General features: G+C 51.0%; 8 protein-coding genes across 8 annotated transcripts; 6 read left to right on the forward strand and 2 right to left on the reverse strand.

Annotated features, from left to right (window-relative positions):
• Positions 1-603: 603 nt before the first annotated feature.
• On the forward strand, positions 604-3,620 carry GT037_000339 (uncharacterized protein; the record flags this gene model as incomplete). Its single annotated transcript, XM_038925386.1, has 2 exons — positions 604-634; positions 1,276-3,620. 2 exons carry the CDS (start codon positions 604-606, stop codon positions 3,618-3,620), a joined length of 2,376 nt encoding a protein of 791 aa, XP_038791242.1.
• Positions 3,621-3,720: 100 nt separating this feature from the next.
• On the reverse strand, positions 3,721-5,436 carry GT037_000340 (cytochrome p450; the record flags this gene model as incomplete). The annotated part of the gene is made up of 4 exons (XM_038925387.1): positions 3,721-3,874; positions 3,942-5,008; positions 5,060-5,284; positions 5,344-5,436. 4 exons carry the CDS (start codon positions 5,434-5,436, stop codon positions 3,721-3,723), a joined length of 1,539 nt encoding a protein of 512 aa, XP_038791243.1.
• An 880-nt stretch (positions 5,437-6,316) lies between these two features.
• On the forward strand, positions 6,317-7,293 carry GT037_000341 (mitochondrial genome maintenance protein; the record flags this gene model as incomplete). The annotated part of the gene is made up of 2 exons (XM_038925388.1): positions 6,317-6,963; positions 7,023-7,293. 2 exons carry the CDS (start codon positions 6,317-6,319, stop codon positions 7,291-7,293), a joined length of 918 nt encoding a protein of 305 aa, XP_038791244.1.
• A 265-nt stretch (positions 7,294-7,558) lies between these two features.
• Positions 7,559-8,774, reverse strand: GT037_000342 (hva22 domain membrane protein; the record flags this gene model as incomplete). The annotated part of the gene is made up of 2 exons (XM_038925389.1): positions 7,559-8,573; positions 8,746-8,774. 2 exons carry the CDS (start codon positions 8,772-8,774, stop codon positions 7,559-7,561), a joined length of 1,044 nt encoding a protein of 347 aa, XP_038791245.1.
• Positions 8,775-10,145: 1,371 nt separating this feature from the next.
• Positions 10,146-11,498, forward strand: GT037_000343 (acetyl-lysine deacetylase; the record flags this gene model as incomplete). Its single annotated transcript, XM_038925390.1, has 3 exons — positions 10,146-10,511; positions 10,566-10,775; positions 10,839-11,498. The coding sequence occupies 3 exons, from the start codon at positions 10,146-10,148 to the stop codon at positions 11,496-11,498; spliced, it is 1,236 nt and encodes a 411-aa protein (XP_038791246.1).
• An 854-nt stretch (positions 11,499-12,352) lies between these two features.
• Positions 12,353-13,172, forward strand: GT037_000344 (uncharacterized protein; the record flags this gene model as incomplete). The annotated part of the gene is made up of 3 exons (XM_038925391.1): positions 12,353-12,701; positions 12,751-12,858; positions 12,910-13,172. 3 exons carry the CDS (start codon positions 12,353-12,355, stop codon positions 13,170-13,172), a joined length of 720 nt encoding a protein of 239 aa, XP_038791247.1.
• Positions 13,173-14,118: 946 nt separating this feature from the next.
• GT037_000345 (duf-domain-containing protein) lies at positions 14,119-17,715 on the forward strand (the record flags this gene model as incomplete). Its single annotated transcript, XM_038925392.1, has 2 exons — positions 14,119-14,300; positions 14,421-17,715. 2 exons carry the CDS (start codon positions 14,119-14,121, stop codon positions 17,713-17,715), a joined length of 3,477 nt encoding a protein of 1,158 aa, XP_038791248.1.
• Positions 17,716-18,523: 808 nt separating this feature from the next.
• On the forward strand, positions 18,524-20,944 carry GT037_000346 (uncharacterized protein; the record flags this gene model as incomplete). The annotated part of the gene is made up of 2 exons (XM_038925393.1): positions 18,524-20,329; positions 20,378-20,944. The coding sequence occupies 2 exons, from the start codon at positions 18,524-18,526 to the stop codon at positions 20,942-20,944; spliced, it is 2,373 nt and encodes a 790-aa protein (XP_038791249.1).
• Positions 20,945-20,959: the final 15 nt, after the last annotated feature.

A 20,959-nucleotide genomic window follows, 5' to 3' on the forward strand; every position in this document is an offset into this window, starting at 1 on the left:
GTAAAAAGACTATTCAAAATCTAGCCAATTTATATGATCTTGACCAGTAGTCTCTCTCGATATGATGGATTATCACACAGTCCACTTTGCTTTCTGATTAGTATCATCACTTTATATTGTCACTGATCTACGCAAATGCCTTACTAGTGATGCAGTACTCTATAATCTCTTGCAGAAATTAGTAAGACAAAGTTCCGCATGTTTAGACGTCTCTTACCTGTAATTTGTCTCACGTAGCAGAATTTGAAGGTCGTCGCTTCGACGGTAATAGATGCTAAATATTCTATTGCGACGAGTTTTACCTATGGGAAGCTCACATGAAAACGCAGCGATTGCTCAAACACAATCTGAGCCGACTCTTATGATTATCAATGACCGAAGTGTGATAGGCTTTCATAAGAGGTTGCAGCAATCTAGAAGAACATATGCTTACATCATAGGTGTCCTGTTATATGCTCTTTCAAGTCTGCCTACGAGACGAACACAAAGCACACAACTCATCTATTCACTCTACTCCTACACAAACAGCATCTGCATCAGCAAAAAGAGAGCGCATGGAGTTTACATCTCGTTCATTTAGTGAGGGGCCAGGAGCAAAAAAGAATGTCGCAATTTATTGGCGGTACTGGGAACTGTAGACATGTTAGAGATGTCTCAGGACCGACAATGTGCGGATGAACGTACTCGAACCCAGGCTGGCGCGGATCTGGATCGGGACACTAGGTGTCCGCCAGCCACAACGCGACGTCATACCACTAGACCATACCACGATAGGGTTGTTAGCTGGTGTGTATTGACGATGCGGGAGAATTGAGCTTACCCGAAGTGATTCGTTTTGATGGAAAATTTTCGATTCTTTCCAAATATATCCATACACAACGACTGCCAGCCGCTCTGTCGAGCTAATCCCTATCATCTGACAAGGCGTGTTCGGATTGCAGAATTTTGGACGTGGTGCGGGGTCATGTGGGTCTGTGCTCTCCACTGATGGTGGGGCTGGTTTTCTGGTCGCGTCCGACGCGCTCTTTCTTTACCCAATCCATGACCACAAAGCAGCACGCCTAATAGCTCAGAACACCTATGGGTATGTACTAAGACTTCCACATGTTATATTACATGTTGTATGATCAGAGTTTCTCTGGTCTGCTTGTGGCATTCTCAGCATTCTGAGCTTGTTAGGCCTCTGGGTGAAGGAATACATTCGGAGCTAGTGCTGGATTTGGCGACCTTGCTTGCGTCTCCAACGTGACTGGACAGCACTGACGCTCGCATTAGACCATTCGTCACCCCGGCAGTCGCGAGGCAAACAGCGCAAGTCCTATCGCGTCGGAGAAGAATACTCGTTCCTTGGTGAGGATGAGGATGGCTCCGTGCCTTCTGGCACGCAAACCCCAGCCTTCCAGGGCGATGACGAGGACGAGGATGACGCTTTCATGCCAGATGCCCAGGATGGTGAACTTGAGTATGACGAAGATGAAGAGGTAGCGGAAGAGGATGAAGATATATCGGAGGAAGAGGAAGACGACGATTCCGATGAGGATTCTACGGGGCCTCCAAGACGCAATGCGCGTGGACCGAAGGCTGTTCGCGCTGTGCCAACCACCCCGGCAGTCCGACGCGCTAAGAAACTCGCAGACAACATTCCGTCACCCGTAACGTTCGCTAAAGGCAGTGGTGTCAAAGTACGTCCTGTGGATGCCGACGCCCAGTTGCGGACGCGTGGTATCCCCGACTTCGATAAGATTGGTGGTCATGAGCCACGATTAAAAAATCTATTCGGTCCAGATGCAGCGCATCTCAAGCCTGTCCTGGCCTCACGCGACTACTGGTTTCCACAGGAGACGTTTCCCATTCGAAGTTTCGCCAAGGTCAGTTCCGACGACGCTGATGTCGGCAGCTTAAGAAGAAGCTTCTTCGAAGTTAGCGGTGCTAGGGAAAAGGAGAGTGAAGCATTGAGGACATGGTATGCCGATACTGGAAAGCCCGCTTTTGCAAGGGCGCAAAGAACGAAAACATTGACCAAGGATGAGGCCAAAGAGTACATGATTACACCAGGGCCGGAGACTGTAAATGTGCTAGCTGGACCCGTGAACACGCCGCAAGTCAACACATTGGCGGAAGGTTCGTACATGAACATCGCGAAACCATTCCCAGCAAGTCAAGATAGACGCGGTTGGCTCTTCAACCTCGGCTCCTGGATACAAGATGCTCAATGGGCGAGCAACGAAGAAAGCAATACCCAATATCTCGCTGTTGCTGTTGAGCAGAGACTGACAAGCGAGGATCAGCCCAAGCCAATGGAGCAGCCAAAAGCACCCGCCTTCAACCCTACTCAGCCGTTTCCTGCGTGTATCCAGATATGGGCGTTTCAAGCTGAAGAAGAAGGCTTCTTGAATGCAAAGACAGAGCCTAGACTTGAGCTTGTTATCTGCGCTGACTGGGGCGCGCCGAAACAACTAAGATGGTGCCCGATCGCAGCGTCAGATGACAATCGAAACTCGGATGGCCGGAGAAACATACGCATAGGCATACTCGCCTGCCTTTGGTCGGACGGACGAGTGCGTGTATTAGATGTATCCGCTCCGGTTTCTGAGCCTGACCTACACGCCCCTACTTACCTTCACGTCACGCATGCAGCGTTTGAAGTCTCATTTCCTCAAACAGTACCTTCTTGTTTACACTGGTTGTCGGGGACCACGCTTGCAGTTGCGACAGCGGCAGGTACTGTCGGTATCTGGTCTTTGACCCATGCAGGGACGCTCGCAGCGCCCGAGGCCAACAATTACAGTCCAAGACCATGGTTTTATCAGCAAGTAGCCGACACATACATTCTCACGATATCATCCGGATGGCCATCTAACCCTCAGTTTCTCTCTATAAGTACCGCGGATGGATTTGCGCGTCTCATTGACATAAGAAGTCCGACTGCCGATACTGTCGTTTCAATACGCGGTCGCACACTATGTCTAGCACAAGCCTGGCATGAGCATACACAGTCTTTTGTCATGCCAGACGAGCACTACATCCTGAGACACACACCCATACGTCGTTACTACCACAACTTGTACAGCATGCGACTAGAAAATAGTATCACTCGGGTCGCGACAAGCCCGGTACACCCCGGTGTACTTGTTGGTGGAACCGATGGAGATGTTCAAACAAGCAACCCGATCATGCGTATCACAAATTACAAAATCATGCCATGGCAGCAGAAATGGTTCGTACACGAATGGCGAGGACCGATGGAAAGGATGCTAGTCAAGCCGACTGATGCAAATGTTGTGGCGGCCGAAGGAGGGCCAGTTGAGCAGTCGAACAATGACGCCACATCGGAACCGCAAGCGGGCATGTCTGCCGATGAGGCCAAGAAGGTACCCCAAGAAATACTTTCCCAACCTCTCGTCCGCATCACCGAGGGTTATAAAGCAGGTCAAACAGGCATTGCGCACACCAGTGCAGCTACAAAGAGAGGGAACCCAGAAGTTGGAAGGTCCATCAGTATCTTCGAAGAACAAACTGCTATTACAGCACTCGCATGGAATCCAAACTTGAAGTTCGGTACATGGGCTGTTGCGGGCATGGGATCTGGGCTTTTGCGCGTGGAGGATGTTGGTATTTGAAGAACAAGAAGAAGATGTGATAAGAGAAATCCAAAGGGCAAAACAGCATATATAATTCATGATTCTGTTGGCTTTCGTCATGTTCGTACTACGACTTGGTTTAGTTGACTGGCCTCAATTTGCAAACCAGAGGCTTTTTCTCCCAGAGAATGTAGGTCGCCTGTTCTTCCCAGTTGTCGCTCTCGGGGCAGAGCTCGATATCGAAGTTATACAAGGTTTTGGCGATTATGAGACGCATCTCGTGATATGCCATGCTTCACCAATGGTTAGCGTCTGATCTACAAGAAATACACACTAAAAGATGACAAGGTTTTGACTTACTTCTTACCGAGGCAATCTCTAGATCCAATGGAGAACGGCTGAAGGCACTGCCTCTCGTCGGCATCAAACTCGGGATCACCCAACCATCTTTGTGGAAGAAACTCAAAAGGTCTTATGAAGTTCTTCTCATGTGTATACATCGCGTGTTGAGGGATGCTAAGAACTACGCCTGGTGGTATGAACTGGCCCACGACAGTGCTGCCATCCTGCGGTGTGAGGCGCGGAAGTCCTAGTGGAACCGGTGGGTAAAGACGGAAAGCTTCCTTGAGGCATGCTGCTAGATATGGCAGTGCAGCGAGCTGTTCCATGGTCATATCAGCGTCACTGGCAAAGGCGCCACGTATTTCGTCGTTGAGCTTCTCCATGCATTCGGGGTTGCGCAGAAGCAAGTAAGTCAACCCTGACACCAGGGTAGCTGTTGTCTCAGTTCCAGCAATCATGAAAATAGACGAGTTCGCATCCATCTCTCCTCTGGTCAAGCCTCGTCCCTCCTTTTGGCCCAACACAAGATCCCAGAGGTCGACACCCTCGGAATCTCGACCCTTATCGAGGCGTTTTGTGACGCGGGTTACGGAGTGGTTGAAGTGATCCATCCTCCTCTTGTTCACAGACTCAGGTACGTATTTCTTGAAAGCCCTCCATAACCAAGGATATGCCATCATCACACTCAAGTAGGATCCCACCTTAAGACTTGCAAAGATGGTGCTGACCCAGGGATCGTAATCGCCCTTATCAAGCATGTGCAGTGGTTCTCCGAAAGTCAAATCGCCCATGACATCGAATGTGCAGAAGTTATAAAGACGAACCATGTCCAGCTTCTCATTCGGGTTGTTTTCGACCGTTTGTTTCAACCGAGTAACAAGTTTGTCTACATATTTGACGAAGAGCGGTTCCTGTTGTTTGAGCGCACGGTCTGAGAACGCGGGGGTGAAGATCTTGCGTTGCCGACTATGGTCTTGGTCGCGGGCGAGAATCATACTGACCGCACCGTTGGGCGAGCTGCCGTACTTGAACCAGTCTTTGTGAGGGACAGACCCGGCAGTGCCTTTAGTACCATGACCATAGATCTAACACTTCATTAGCCGGTAATTGTGTGCATTACGAAATGTGACACTTACATCTTTCCAGGCATTTGGATCCGTGACACTCAGCTCATCGTGATTGACCCGGACGATGTGGCCATACTTTCGGTGCAAGTCTTGGAAGAGCTTATCCCTTGTCCCTTTCCAGATCGCGATGTGGAACGGGATGCGCGTCGCGGCGTTTAATTTGGGCCCTGGGAAATGTCTGAGGGGGTGGAAGTATATGCGGTAGATGGCTCTGGCAACGAAGCGAACAACCAGCTGTCGCACATTAGCGGGTGTCCTTTTTATAAGTTTCGATCATGCATGACATCACTTACAAAACCAAGTAGAGCGCCAACAATTTGCGATGCCGAAGTCATGTTCAAGAGTTTGGAGAGTCCTGTGGAACCCTTTGCTGGTGTAGAAGCCATGATGCCTAGACTTCAGCCACCATGGGATGATCTAAATGCAGGGCACGAGCAAGCCTTAAGTAGGAACGAGGTACAAGCTCCTCCATTCTCGCACTAAAAGAAGCGGAATAGGTTGACGCGTTTCATACGTCGATGGGTGGCTTGTCAGCTCGCCTAGCACCGTTGACGTCGCGGTGGGTAGCCAGGGTCAAATGATCGCCTCGAGTAGTTCAAGGTCACACCTAATGGGGCATTTGTAGCGACTTAGGCATTCAGACATGGTTTCATCCACCATAGTCGTCCGGTTCAAGGATCATCGAGCTTGTCCGAAGTCCACCCTGTAGGAAGGTCGGAAACAAGGTACAGCAGCTGTTTGTACTGCGCAGGACACAGGACACATTCGTCCGTTCCAGTTTCATGGTCCAATGCTTCGGAAAATTGAATTTATACGGTGCATACGGTAGCAATGCCTATCTAACTGTGGGGAAACCGGGTGATCTGCATGGTTACATGATGCCAACTCGCACACGCGTGCGCGTTCAGGCAGACGCCAAAGACAGGTCGTGCCTGAAGACCAAATCCGATGTAGGGGATTGGCATTGGATGTATGAGATGTAGCGAAAGGAACAGATGCATCAAGCTTGAACGCGAAGACCAGTAGAGGATCTGGCGATAGGCGTAATGCAAGTGGAAATTGATGCGATTGGCCAAAGAAGGCGATCGCTCTTAGTGTGTAATGGCTCCTGGACCAAGGGGGGTTTTGGTGTGGGCTGATGAAAGCGATCGCATTCGCATAGAAAGGCCTGGCCCGTGCACCTATCAGATCGTGACTTCGCGTTGGGGCATCGAGGTCCGTTTCAAGAGCAACAAATCGAACCCCGCACACCCTTGCGCCTCTATAATGGTAGCCACACCCGCTCGCAAAGGCCTTTCGGCTCTTCTCTCTGCTTCGTCATCCAGAGCATCATCAATCGCTAGCAGGACACAACAACGAAGCTTCTCTTCATCCCGCATCTACGCTGCATACGCGACTGCACCCAAAGCAGCAGCGGCAACTACGACTGGCACCTCGACAGCTGCGAAACCTGCAACTTCAACGTCAACTGCGTCAAAGCCCACAACCTCAACAACCCCACAACGGACAGTAACTCCCTCGTTTCCTGCGAAAGAGCCTCCCGTACCTACCACACGCAACAGCACCGCAGAAACCGCGGCATCAGCAGCCCAAAAACAACGTTCGCTTACCGAAGGACTGTCCGATGCACCTCCCGAGCTAGAAGGCGTACCGGCCATAGACTGGACTCGCTCGTACCATGGCCTTGGCAGCATATCTTTCACACCAGAGCAGTCGGACACGCTGCTCGCGCCCATTACACAGGACGATGTCGAGGTGAAGCCAGACGGTATCATATACTTGCCCGAGATCAAGTACAGGCGGATATTGAACAAGGCATTCGGGCCAGGAGGTTGGGGCTTGGCACCAAGAGGCGAGAGTATTGTTACTGGAAAGCTGGTGACGAGGGAGTATGGACTCATTGTCCAAGGACGGTATGTTTCTCTGCCCGCCCGTTGGCAACCCTTCTGCATCTATGCTAACGAAAAATCAGACTCGTTTCCATTGCCCGTGGCGAGCAACAGTACTTCGACCCTGACGGTATTCCCACTGCGACCGAAGGCTGCAAATCCAACGCCTTGATGCGATGCTGTAAAGACTTGGGTATTGCTTCTGAACTCTGGGACCCACGCTTCATCAGGGAGTTCACGAACAAGACGACAAAGGAAATATGGGTGGAGCATGTGAGCACAAAGAAGAAGAGGAAGATAGTGCTGAGAAAGGACGACAGCGCCAGATACCCGTACAAAGAAGTCAAATTGTAGTTTGGCTCGGGAATGTGTTGGGACACATTGGAAAAAGGTAGATGCATTTGCAGGCGTAAGGAGTGCACATAAACCAAGTGTGGATGTATAGATAGGTTGTAAGATCATCAGGACAACCCGTCCCAACTCATGCTCAAGAATTGTGATACCGAATATATACCGCTTCATCATAGTCGTGAAGCCTAGCAGAATGCTATCTAGTGTCTTACCCAAACGCCGCGTGCTACTGTGGTCGTATCACAGATTTTGTGCGCCAGGGGTTCTTTTAGCGATCGCCTAGATCGAAACCCGAAGCCCTCGATCTGTTCCTGATATCGCTCGGTTCCCTGCCGTATGCAAGTGGATCATCCCGAGGCTGTTCCTGACGCTGCCAGTTCCACGGCATCCAACCACTGCTTGTCCTTCGGCCCAGTGCGGGCGGTGTGATGGGGTACGGCGGTCGGTCGGAGCCTGAGCTCAATTCATCGCGCTCGATCCTGTCGAATTCGGCTTCGCTCCTGTTGCGAGATAGGCTACCAGAGAGACTTCCGGTACTCCTATTGACTTCATGGTATCTGTTCCCCCCCGTTTGCTGTGAGCGGATGTTATCTTGCTCGCGGTCGAATGCTTGTAGAAGGGTCTCGAGACGCTGGCGCTGTGATGCTACGTAGTTGAGTCGGTCGTCGTTGTTGCGGATAGAGTCGGGGACGAGGTTTCCTGCACCGCGGCTCAGGTCTGAGGCTTGCGCATCTCTTGTACCTGCGGTACCGGCAGCACCATAAAGCGCACTGGCTCCGCTGAGCGCCTGGTTGACCAGCCCGTATAGATCATTACTGCCCCTTGCTGACGGCATCTGGAATCTACTCATGAGGTTTTGCGCATACGTCTGTCCATCGGGCCTCGGTGAGTCGGGCTTCCTGGGTGCAAAGCCCAACACATTGACCTTTACCCACTCAATACCCATCTCGACGTATGCTATACCTGCTGACTTGGCGCGATCATGACTCTGGGTAATGAACTCGTCGATTTCGCGCTCATGGTGGTAGAGGAAAGGTTCCATGTACTCCTGGTACAGGTAGCCTGCGCCCTGCGAACCAGGCAGGATCAGGTAAAGGTGTGCGAAGAAGCGAATCCATGAATAGAAAGGCACCCAGCTAAGGATGAAGTCGAATGTGTTTTCCACGGCGGTGCAGGCTGAAAGGACGACGAAGTAGATCAGCCAGGGTGCGAGGAGGGCTGGATCTGACGTGTGGAGAGCTTTGTAGGACGCGAAGATAGGAAAGAAGACTGTAGTTGCGACGCTGTAGCATGATTAGCTGGGTAGTCTTTGAACATATCGCAGCAAAAAAGAAACACTGCATATCGGACTCATGCGAGCTTCGGGAGCGCAGGCGGTGGAGCTCGCGATACCATGCTAGGCTTCAAAGCTTGCTCGCGAATTGATACCTGACTGCGGGGGCGGGGTACACTTACGTCAAACCGTCTGCGACAAAGCCAAACATGGTCGCAGTTGTTGGGGTGTCTTCTTGAGATGTCCGTGTTTAGGTGATAGATGCAGGCCCGAGACTTGCAGGTAGCGAAAGCTCAAGCCTCACGGATACGCGGGCGGAGGTGTGGAGTGGCTCAGCCTCATGATCCATGGGATGTACGTCAGTCGGTCAAGAGCGGCGCGCTATCCGCTTTCGGTCCTTTGTGTGTGAGCTCCCAAATGTCAGCTGCTGGGAGAACAGACTAATCACGTCTAGGAAATATGTCTCAAGACACCGGACTCGTACAAACTCAGATCCTGGTGGTTGTGCAATACTTAGGCATCATCCAGGTGATGTTCACTATCGCGATTCCCTCGAACCCGCGTTGCGAACGCGTACTGATCGACAACGCCTGGGCAGCACCAACCACCACCACCAACATATCAACTTTCCGAATCAGCCGCATTCTCCAGATGTTTCTGCACAGGTCAACAGGTACCTCACTTGGGCATGTTCAATCCAACCCAACGATGAGTGTCCTTACCAGTAGAAGTGTCTCCGAATCGTCCCAACAACATCATCACGGCCCCTTCCCATACCACATTGCGCGGTCATGGAATTTGATTCTATTCCAATCTATAGCGCAAAGCATGCAGTCAGCGACTATTTCTCTCGTCTCGTTATGAAATCGTGTTTGAGGCCCCACTGCGCCTGTCTTGTCTCCAGAGCGCCTATGTCCGATACTTCTACCGCGTCTACGGCACTGACCTTGCAACTATCCGATATGATACGATGCAAAAAATCCCAAGACGCTTCTTATGCTGCCATGGCTGCCAAGAGACCGCTTATCATTACCAGGAGCTCGACAACAGCTAACCACCCCGCATTTGCAGCCGTTGTCGCCGTTGACATCATCCCGCTTTTGTCCGTACAGTGGGGGAAAGCAACTCTCGTGAACATAAAAACTGCGGCACAGGTTACGTAAATCAGCTATCTTCTTTCGAGTACCAAACCAGCTTTCTTGGCGGGCAACGAGTTGCTTGGCTTATGCTTGTAGTTCGTCGATCTTCACTGACAGTCCAGTGAAACAGTCTCGAATGCAATTCGTAGAGGTAGCTCTTCTTGGCTCTTAACTAGAAACGGTGTTTTGCCCACCGAAAAGCGATGTACCAAATGCCGAGCGACGTATGCCAACTAATAAGGATCAAATCTTGCATTCAACCCTGTCCTTCGAGAGGTTGAGGCATTGCAGGTTATGATTAGAGCGGAAGGCCTGAGTATGGCTTGGAAGATAAGTCTTGTCTTTGCAGGGCTACGCTCAAAATATAAAGGTAGATGCGTTCCCTCAATTTTGCATAACACAGCGACAAGTTCAAAGCATCAGCGTCCATAACAACTGTCAACATGGTCTCTACCAAGTCTCTCTTGGCTCTAGTATTCCTGAGATCAGCAATTGCAGCACCTCAAGCTTCGGTATCGCCATCAGCTGTCAGCTCTGCCAGTTCACCGGCATCAAGCTCAGTGACCCTTACTGCCGAGGAGACGGACGAATTATTCAGCCTTCATGAGGAGTTAGTCAACATCCCGTCCATATCCGGAGATGAAGTGGAAGGCGCAGAGTTCTTATCGGAATACCTGTCGAGCTTGGGGTACTATGTCGAGGAAGTTCCTGTTGGAGACACCGGCACTTTCAATGTATTCGCCTATCCACAAGAACTGAAAGACGAGGGCGTTTGGCCAGAGGTCTTGATCACTAGCCATATTGATACGGTCAGTATATATGGCATGACATGTGATAGGTAGCAAGTTCTAACGTAGAACCAGGTGCCGCCATTTTACCCTTTCGAGCGCAGAGAAGAGAATGGCACAGTCTATCACTTTGGTCGTGGAACGGTCGACGCAAAAGGACCCGTAGCCACTATGATTGTTGCATCGCACAAGTTCTTTCAGTCCCGCACCGACACCCCTAGTCTTGGCATGTTGTTCGTTGTCTCCGAAGAGACTGGTGGCGCCGGGATGAAAGCATTTGCACAAGTAAGCCTAACTGTACCAAATGCATATGAAACATGTACTGACTTTGTGGCTTCACCATTACAGTATGCTTCGAACACAACTTTCCGTGCAGGTATCTTCGGCGAGCCAACAGAAGGAAAACTGGCTAGTGGACACAAAGGCAGTTTACGCGTGGACCTGGATGTTCTAGGCAAATCCTCTCACTCCGCCTACCCTTGGCTTGGTGTAAGCGCCATCAATTATCTAACTGAGGCTATCGTTGCACTTAACATGCTCGAACCGGCTCTTCCTAGAAGCGAGCTACTCGGCGCCACAACTCTCAATGCTGGCGTTATTTCAGGCGGTGTTGCTGGCAACGTTGTGCCTGAACATGCAAACGCTAGCATCGTTGTCCGTATCGCTCGCAGTGAAGACGATGCAGTCGAGGTTGTTCAGGACATGATGGCAGGAATGCTTTCACCCATTGTTGCCCGCGCGAAGGCAGCAAACGCTACATTCGATGTTCGTTTTTCGAATACTACATACCCCGCACCTATTCTCGATACCGATGTCGAGGGTTTAGAGGTAGCTCCAGTTTTCTATGGTACAGATATTCCGAGTTTGCCGCAGGTGGAGAAGAGATATTTGTTTGGCACCGGAACGATTGAAGTTGCACACACGCCGGATGAGATGTTGAGTCAAGATGAACTTGTGCAGGCGGCTGAAGCATACGGCATGATACTTGAAACTTTGTTCTCAGAATAGAAACATGCCGATACGATGATTATGTTCGGTTAGAAGACAATGAGAATGCGTCCAGTGAGTGAACCACGCACAATTTCATCGAGGCTCATGGTCATGGTTTTGCACATTAGCCTTTACTTGATTGCTCGTTATGTGTTGTCAAATTTTGCCTGTCTTGTCTTTCCCTGTATTCGGCCAACGTACACCGCGGACATTTCGAGTGTGGCAATATGTCTGTTTGCAACACGAAAACATGCTCGAGACGCTATTTACACAATGATATCATGCATAGCGGTATAGAGACGGCGAGACGAGTGAACTTGCTCGAGAGATTTCTGTAAGCGTGATATCATGGAAACAGCTTGCTCGTGTTATGCGTACTGTAGGAGCAAACACAAAGGTGTATAGCTTCCAACGAGATACCTAAGATGCTCCTTATCAACCAGCTTTTGTCTTATGATCTATCTCTTCAACCAGGGCCACTGAGCATGTGTGAGGGCGCACTACCACCGCCTCTTTCTCCGAAATTTCGGCGCTCCTGCAACGCCTCTCCGTTCGTAATTTACCGTCACCTATAGTCGCTCCTTCTCTGAATGAGACTGTTTGCAGAGCTTGCTAACTCCGCCTCTTAACTATATCATGCGCCTTTTCCACGGGTGAGAGACGAAGACAATGGCGTAGTTCTACACCTGACGTCTGAGCAAACGGTCTTTGGCGCCTTTCTTCATTTCTGATATCACTATAGAAATAACCTCCTACCTTTCTTGATTCCTTTTTTTTGGACAGCAAATTAATAACCACCTCTCATACTCTTCAACTTTTATGTACAACTTCAACGCTTACCTTAAATCTCTTTTGTATACCTACACATCGACATGGCTGAGTATGGTCCAACTGCCTTACCTCCAGGCGCCAATGATGGCGGCGACGGCTCGAGCATAAGAACAGCTACGTGGGTGGTTGGCAGCGACAAGAACGCAAGAAGCTTCTTCGTGAAGCAAGATTCTACCTTTGTACGCTGCAACCTGGCCAATGCTCTCGATTTCAACGACATGAATTACCATGTCTTCGATCCGCCCACTAATCGCCGAATCAAGTTCGTGTGGAAGGGCCCCGGTCGTCCCCAGTTCCAGGCTTTTGCACACCAGTACTGGGAGATCCAGCAAGAGGAACAGGATTCCCTAGCTCGGGGTGACCGCTTACCTGGTGAAGATCTCAGTGAAGGTGACTGTGTTGCTGACTGGGAATCTCAAACATCACTGACATGGAATAGATGCTGAAGAAGAGTACGATATTGCTGGAGATGCTGTCTTCGACCACATCGAACGACTACCAATACAGCCTACCCATCAGATCAACTCTGCATCATCTCCTCCGAGTTGTGCGTGACATTTTCATCATATATCTCTTCGAGCGAAGCTAATTTTCCAAGCTTCACGCAACTTCTCTTCATCTCCTCCTTCTGGTGGTTATGGTCGAGGCAGTCCTTCAACTCCCAGAGGTCGCGGCCCTACCAGCCAGCCAGGATCTGGTCGAGATTCAAGTGGACGCGGCTCTGGTACTCCTCGAGGTCGTGGCTCAGGTGGCTCAGGTGGCTCCGGACAAGATCAAGGATCCCCAAAGTCACCAATGTCGCCTTATTTTGACAAGAGCAAGGGTCCAGGCGGTGGCTCTCCTGGAATTGGAACGGTTTGAGACATGAGAAGGTTCTAAGAGATCAACACTAGATTTTCTGTCTAGGATAAGAGGTCTTGGATTGGGGCCGGGTTTAGCATGGCGTTTAAATTGGTCAAGGAGATACCCGTAGATTTTTGAGATGGACTTCAAGAACGTTGAATTTGGCCTTCGATCTTGATTTGGACATGACGTGATGAAAGCTCCAGTGGAATCGACTTCGAACCTCGTCTGTGATCCTGATGATGTGCTGAACTCCTTTCACGCGTCATCTCCGTCGACCTTCGTAGCCCAAGAAGCATTTGAAGACGACTAGACATACGTGTAAATGTCCATTGTGATGATCTTAAAAGCAAGTTAGTGAATACGTGTATGCGCTAACAAGTGTGTGAAGGTCTACAGACGTCGTCATACACCCTCACTACGCCATTCTGGAATGCGAGACGAGGAATACATATCACTCCTAGGGGGTATAGGCTGGTCGAAAGGAAGTCTGATGTAATCCTACGCGCTGTATGTTTATCTATCTGGAATGAGTCGGGATGAGAGGTCGGAAGCCGGCCGAGGTGCGTTCCGACAAGTCCATGTCTTGGAAGCCGAGGACGCGTGAACTGCAACCAATGATTTGGAGCCTATCTGACACTGCATCTGATAAGCGCGGTGATGGCATGTAAGGTTGTCAGAATGTACCGAACCCACGCGCTGCAGTCTCAGAAATGCACCTATCTGCCGCCTCGTGCAGCGCGCCTGCCACGCGAGCAATGACGCACGACGATCTCCGACGAGCGCGTGCGTGACCACCTCAAGGTCGCTAAACTTCGCAGTATACATCATCCCTCTGGCCCTCGCGACGTTCCCTCGGCCCCATATTAATTCTCAGGGTGCGATCAGCCACAGCTACTTAAGTCCTATGACGCGCCTGTGGCTGTTGTCCATTGGTTGTACCGGTCTCCGCTGGATCCGCTAAATGCTGCTCACGCCTCGCACCTACTCCCTCGCTCACATCGCCGACGACGGCCGCAAACGCCCCGAGCCCTCGTATTTTGTGTGTATACAGTCGCGGAGGGAACGGGAAGCCGAGGAAAAACGCGCGCTGAAGATGTTGTTGTTGCACCAAAAGGGGAGCGTGAAGGTGGGAGAGGTTGTGAGGTAAGTTCTCAGGGTCTGTCGGCGGAAGTGCATGGGCGTCGTATGCATTGGCTACATAGGACGGACAGGGCGCGCCAAAGTTTACCGCTATCTGGAAAGGGATGCTAAGCAGCCATGCAGATACACCCTCACTTACACACCCTCCGAAGACCGAATACTACCGCCCCCTTCGTGCCTCCATGTTCGCATACGAAACTCGTCCGCGATACCACTACGCGCCGCATACCTCCACGGGCCGTACACGATCCACGTCTCCGCATACCCCTCCACCTTCAACCCAAACAAGAAAGCTGACGAATCGAAAATTTACGGGGAGCCGGACTTTGAGCCTAATGTCAAGGCAGGTGGATACTGGAACACCAAACTCATAGTTCCCGAGGAATACAGAAATGATATCAGGGAGTACGACGGCACATCCAAGAGCCTCACCTGGATCATCGAGATTGCCTCGCAGATCATCTTTTCCAACTCTGCGTCTGTAAACTACGAACTGCTGGTGGCGCGCGACGAACGATCGTTGGATCTTGGCTTCACTGCTGTTACCGGAAACAGTCATGGAACACCAGGAAAGGTGCAAGATCACCAGCAGGGTAGCCAGAAACATGTTTCCGGCCACCCTGCACAGCCCAAGGGGGTGTATTCAAAGGCTGTAAAGCTAGTGGTTGACGACACTACAAGCTTGTGGAATACACCTGAATTGCCAGAGTGGAAAGAGGACAATGCCCAAGATAGTTCCAGAAAGTCCAAGGATCACCATGTTCCGGCGGAAAGCCGACGGAAAAAGAAGAATATACACCTGGTGATAGTAACACATGGCTTACACAGCAACCTTGGCGCGGATATGTTGTACCTCAAAGAGAGCATTGACGCGACGGCAAGACAAGCTCGAGAAGATCGGCGGCGGCGTCGCAAAGAGGCGAAGGGTGCTAAAAGTACTGAACAGAATCAGGACACATCGACAGCACCATTGTCAGGCGGTCAAGAGGACATACCAGATGATGAGGAGGATAGCGACGAGGAAGATGTTATTGTACGCGGGTTCGATGGAAATGTAATACGTACCGAGCGTGGTATTCAATATTTGGGCAAGCGACTCGCTAAGTACGTGTTGAGTCTGACTTACCCTGATCAACCCTACCTGCCGATCAAGAGGTCTATGGGACAAAAGTTATCCAACACGTTCTCTCCAACGAAAGACAAGCACGATGAAGGCATACCATCCCATCACGGTAGCAGTGTTCATCACACAACTTCAGGGCACGACAAACGCGCATACAAGTTCACTAGTATCAGCTTCATCGGCCACTCGCTGGGAGGGTTGGTACAAACGTATGCCATTGCATATATCCACAAACACTCCCCTCACTTTTTCGACACGATCAAGCCCATCAACTTCATCGCTATGGCATCACCTTTCCTGGGACTAAGCAACGAGAATCCCACCTACGTCAAGTTTGCACTCGATTTCGGTTTAGTTGGGAGAACAGGACAAGACCTTGGTCTGACCTGGAGAGCACCGACATTAGCAAAGAGTGGCTGGACCGCCATGGGCAGTGTGTTCGGTAACCAAAGCCAGGACCAACATCAAGAAGACCCTGGTGCGAAGCCTCTGCTGCGAATACTTCCTACTGGTCCGGCTCATCAAGTCCTGCGAAGATTCCGAAATCGCACTGTGTACTCCAACGTTGTTAACGATGGCATAGTACCATTACGCACAAGTTGCTTACTGTTCCTGGATTGGAGAGGTTTAGGTCGTGTTGAAAAGGCGCGTCGAGAAAACGGGCTCATTGGCACAGTAGCTGTATGGGGTTACGGCCAACTTACTGGACAAAACTCATCTCCAAACCCATCCAGAATCGGTTTTTCTGATGATGAGGGTTCAGGAGTTGATTCGCCCACAGGCAATGGTGACGACACTGCTGTGCCTCTACCAGGCGCCGATGTCACAAATCAAGACGATGAAGCACAGGCATCTTCCACTGAGCCAGCAGCTCATCAGTTCATTGAAGGACAAAAGAAGAGTCCAGAGGCAAAGGAGCCCAATGACCAATACTTCCAGCCGCAAAATACCTTGATGCAACTATGGAGTTATATAAGACCGACCGGAAAGCACACTTCGCGCGACAAGAAGATGTTTAGTCGTAGTCAGACCATTTACAAGGACGAAGAGGACGAGCAGGCCCCAGCTGAAGCCGAGAGCTCGACGTCATCACATACCACACAGCCAAGGAAGCGACCCCAAGCAACCCGTGGTGACTCCATCGTTGACAACCCCAAAAGCCATCTAGCACCACCCAAAACTACGATTTTTGAATCCGCTGGTGATCTGATCAACCCACCTGTCCCACCAATGTCCTGGATTACCGACCCGTCCACCAGAGCACGCACCATCTTCCATGACAGGATCTACCACCCTGAAGACATCCCGCCGCCGCCAACCAAAAAACCGACACGCAATTTCTCCGGTGCTAGCGCCTCCTCTCAGGCATCAACAACAGCCGTTGACGAAAGTGTGATGCGCGTGGAGGAGAAGATCGCTCGCGCTTATCATAAGGACCTTTCCTGGCGTAAAGTTCTTGTCAGTCTCGAGCCGGACGCGCACAATAACATGATTGTACGCCGCATGTTTGCTAACGCGTATGGTTGGCCTGTGGTCAAGCACCTCTGTGATACTCACTTCGCGGATACTTACTCAGCCAACACACGGGATGAAGAAGAACCTGCCCTCGATCGTGCACAAGCTGTCAACAAACCGATCAATGAAGATGGCGAGCATGTCAAGGGGCAGGAGAGGCTACAGCCACCTATCGAGCGTACTGATAGCGAGATGAGGGAGGTGGCTGACGAACTAGCGCCACTCAAGCCGCCCAGTCTCAGGATACCCAAGCGATCGAACACAACCGACTCGACCCGTAGTATAGGGTCGGGCGATTGGGATAGCATCTACTTCAACGAGACTAGCGACGAGGACGACGAAGTAGATGACCGAAACGCCATGCAGAAATTCTTCCAACCCAACATGCCTAGAAGCCCGCGAAGTCCTGGACCTGTACCGAAGACGCCTGATGGTAAAGGTACAAGCGAGGCAGACATCTCTGATTTTCTCCATGGATCCCATTCAGTTGAAGTTCATCGGGGCCTTGGCGCAAGCCCAAGCAAAAAGCCAGCGAAACTGACCCGCGAACCGGACTCAATAGAGACTGTCGATGAGGCACCGAAAGTTTTAGATGATGCGACAGTAGTATCCAGTCCGACCGAGACACCTGTAGGCAGGATCAGTGGAGTAGGGTTGAGAAGTTCGATCGATATCCCAGCATCGCCAGAGAGTGGCAGGGCCAAGAGCGGAAGCGGTGTTGCTGAACAGGTTGCTATCCTCAGCAGCCCGAAGAGCAAGGGAGAATCAGCAGGCTCATAGTATGGAGCCCGCCAATTGTTAAGGCGAGTGATGGCAGACCGCAAAGCCAGAAAATCGAGGAAGAGACGTTGATATGGCGAATCTTTCGACACGCAGTAATGGTTTGTAGTTTTTTACTCGCTCATTTCTCAACATCCCACGGAGGCCATTGAAGCGTTTTCGGTCTCGGGTGCAGTGGGTGTTACGTGACGTTGGGGTTGAGATCTGTGCACAGGAGGCGGATGCCACACGGACGGTGGCATGGATCGTAGCACGGTTGCGTCCACAAAGATACCCAAGATCTCATTCCGTGGTTTGCAGGAGTATAGGTCTTCTTTTTCTAATAGTTCCGTTTAATTATGTTCCCTTTATATTCGTCTTCCCTGAGGTCGTTCTTTCCTTCATTGTATGCTTACATCTCCATCGCGCAGATTTCACATCAGCCATAATAGATATTGTGGAGGCCATCTGGTTTCCTCGTTCTCACATTCACCTGTTAGTCCCACATTGTTCTCTCACCGACGTCATCTTTATGCCGCGCCTTCCTCATTCACTGCCGCTCTCGCGTGGCCAAGCACTCCGTTTGTTGGTGACTCGACCACAACAGACCAAGCTTGGCGCTTGGTCCAATACCCGGGCGAATCCTCGCATTTTATGACCACAACTCGATTGCAATATTGTAATGCGCTGAGCACTGCTACACTTCAACTTCGCTCCGAGTCGCTGGCTTTGTTCTGGCTTGATTGCCTCGTCATACTCGAATCGCAAATCGGTACAAGCGTCAATCACCAGACCCCACACCCCACGACAAAGAGCCTCGCTCAGGAAAATGGTCAGTTATACTGATATGGTCAACCCTCCGCCCGGGGCCACGTGGAACATGGGCCCTGCTATGGTGGTTGGCGGTCGGAGACGCCGCAGCACACGCCGTTCCAACGCGATGCGCTCCAACACTACACCTAACTTTGGCCTTGACTCACAAGCCGCGATGGAGAATGCGAATGGTGCCGCCGAAGGACTGGATACAGAGCATGTAGAACACCCGCGTCTTTCATCTTCTTCCGAGCCCTCAAATCCCATGGTCAACCACTTCGCGCCGAACAGTGGCCCACCAGGACTCCGCCGTCGCTCTCCTATCTCGCGGCCATCCAATGACCTTTCGAGTATGCCGATCGCTCAATCGCCTACACCCATGATAGAGAGCGCTTCAATAACGGCGATAGAGGGGAAGAGGAAGCATGGCAAATTCAGCTTCAAGCCAAAGGATCAGGACTGTCCCGCAAACTCACATGAGACTGCTCATCAAGCGTCCCCTCTACCACCACTTACCCCTGTGAAAGCCGCAAAACTACTAGGCGTTGACGCTGGTCCTGGTAGGCCTCGGAGCAATTCCGAAGGCCGTCGTTCACAGCAAGATGGTGGTTACGATGGTCCACCAGTATTGCCAAAATCGACTAGGAAAGTGTCCGCGCCGGTACCTGCCTCTTCAAAGGGTCTGTTGAGTAGACAGGCAAAGCTCAAGGAGGAAGGCATTGGACCTGATCTGCTTAAAGCCAAGAAATTTTGGGCGAACAGCAACAGGAAAGCGCAGCAAATGCTAGGCTTACTCCCATCTGCCGCAACTAGTTCCAAACGTGAAGCCGATATAGAGCGCGCTGCAGCTGCTTCTCTAGTACGGCGTACAGAGGATGATACTGAGGCATACTACAGTAGCGACTCTGAACTTCATGCTCGTTCTCGTTTGCTTCATCCGGCTGCGCGCCTGGCTCCCGAGACTCCAAGACGGCGTATGCCCAAGAGAATTCCCAAATCACTTGACAAAATGGCACCCATCACGGAGACGTCTCACGATGAGCTACGCTCATCTTACCATGTGAACGAACAGTGTCCTGAGCTAGGTGTTATCTCTGAGCGCGAACAATTCTCCCCTTCATCCAACCCTCCACTGCCTCAGTTGTATACTGAGCCGTTGCTCACATCTGACGTCATGTACGAGCTGGAAGCGGACGATCTCTCCCCAACAGACCAAGTCGTGGAAGAGGGCGATGGAGACGGAGAGGCGCAATCTGCCGTCCATCCTGGAGATGAGGTTGACGTCAATCATGTTGGAGACCAGCAAGCCATTGAATTCCGTTTCCGAAGCCCATTACAGACGGTCGAAGATCGTTTGCTCGACGAGGCAGAGGCTCAACTAGCGATTGTCAGGGCAAGGCAAAATGAAAACGACGCGACAAGACTCATGCTTGACACCAATTATGCTGCTCTTATAGTATTGAACGAAACCATGAAGATGGAGTTTGCAACCGCAAAGCAAAACATCGCCTCGAGGGAGCGTGAGGACTTTTATGGCGCCAATAACGAGGACGAAGACTCGATCTCAATTTCCAGCAGTATCAATCTGAACGATGAGGTCACGACTTTCACACGGATCACTCCCGGTATGGTCAAGCTCGTCGACATTACCCCCAGGAAAAAGAGGCCACTTGCTCCACCTGCTCCGATCGTACCAGCCGCGCCACTGCCTATGCTAGCTTTATCTACCCAGATGAAGCCGCCTTTCAAGCCGGCTGGCGCTTTTTTCTTCCAAAATGACGAGAGGATCAGCCCTTTCAACGAGCGCAGCAAGCATGTGGATGTGCGTAAGTATATCCTCTCAGTAATCAACATAACTAACAGAATCCAGCCAACAGCCATACCTAGTCAGCTTCCCACTAGAGACTACAACCGCTTCGACAAGAACAAGAAACCAAAGATGCCACGTGATGATTCACGTCTGCTCGTCCAAGATTGGATGTCCACCTACAATCACACGAAACAACGCCCGGTCTCTGAACGTATCGATCCTGATGTTCTCGCTGATCAACAGATTCCGCCCGCTCCATTCCCTAAAGACGATTGCTCTACATCCCCACATCCCCCCTCACATCCACCGCTATCACACCCACCTAGGCTGTCGTCAAAAGAGCACTACTGTCTCACGAATGGCCATATCTTCCACCCTATCAATCTCAAGACTGTTCCTGACGAGGTCGCCATCAACAGCTTAGAAGTCCGACCTTACCTGCACACCGCTGTTGGCTCCAAACAGCATGTTTCTGTCCCTGTTTTCTGCGACCGGTGTGATGATGACGTCAAAGAAGAGCTTTGGGAGTGCGACATTGCTGTTTGTCGTATGGGGGTTTGCAGACAGTGTGCGGAGGATATGGAGCACGAGTGGCAGGAACGTGTCGGTGATGCTTGGACTCAGTGACGGTAATCGTGCCGC

Source organism: Alternaria burnsii (genome assembly GCF_013036055.1).
Source record: "Alternaria burnsii strain CBS107.38 chromosome Unknown 705, whole genome shotgun sequence".
NCBI lineage: Eukaryota > Fungi > Ascomycota > Dothideomycetes > Pleosporales > Pleosporaceae > Alternaria > Alternaria burnsii.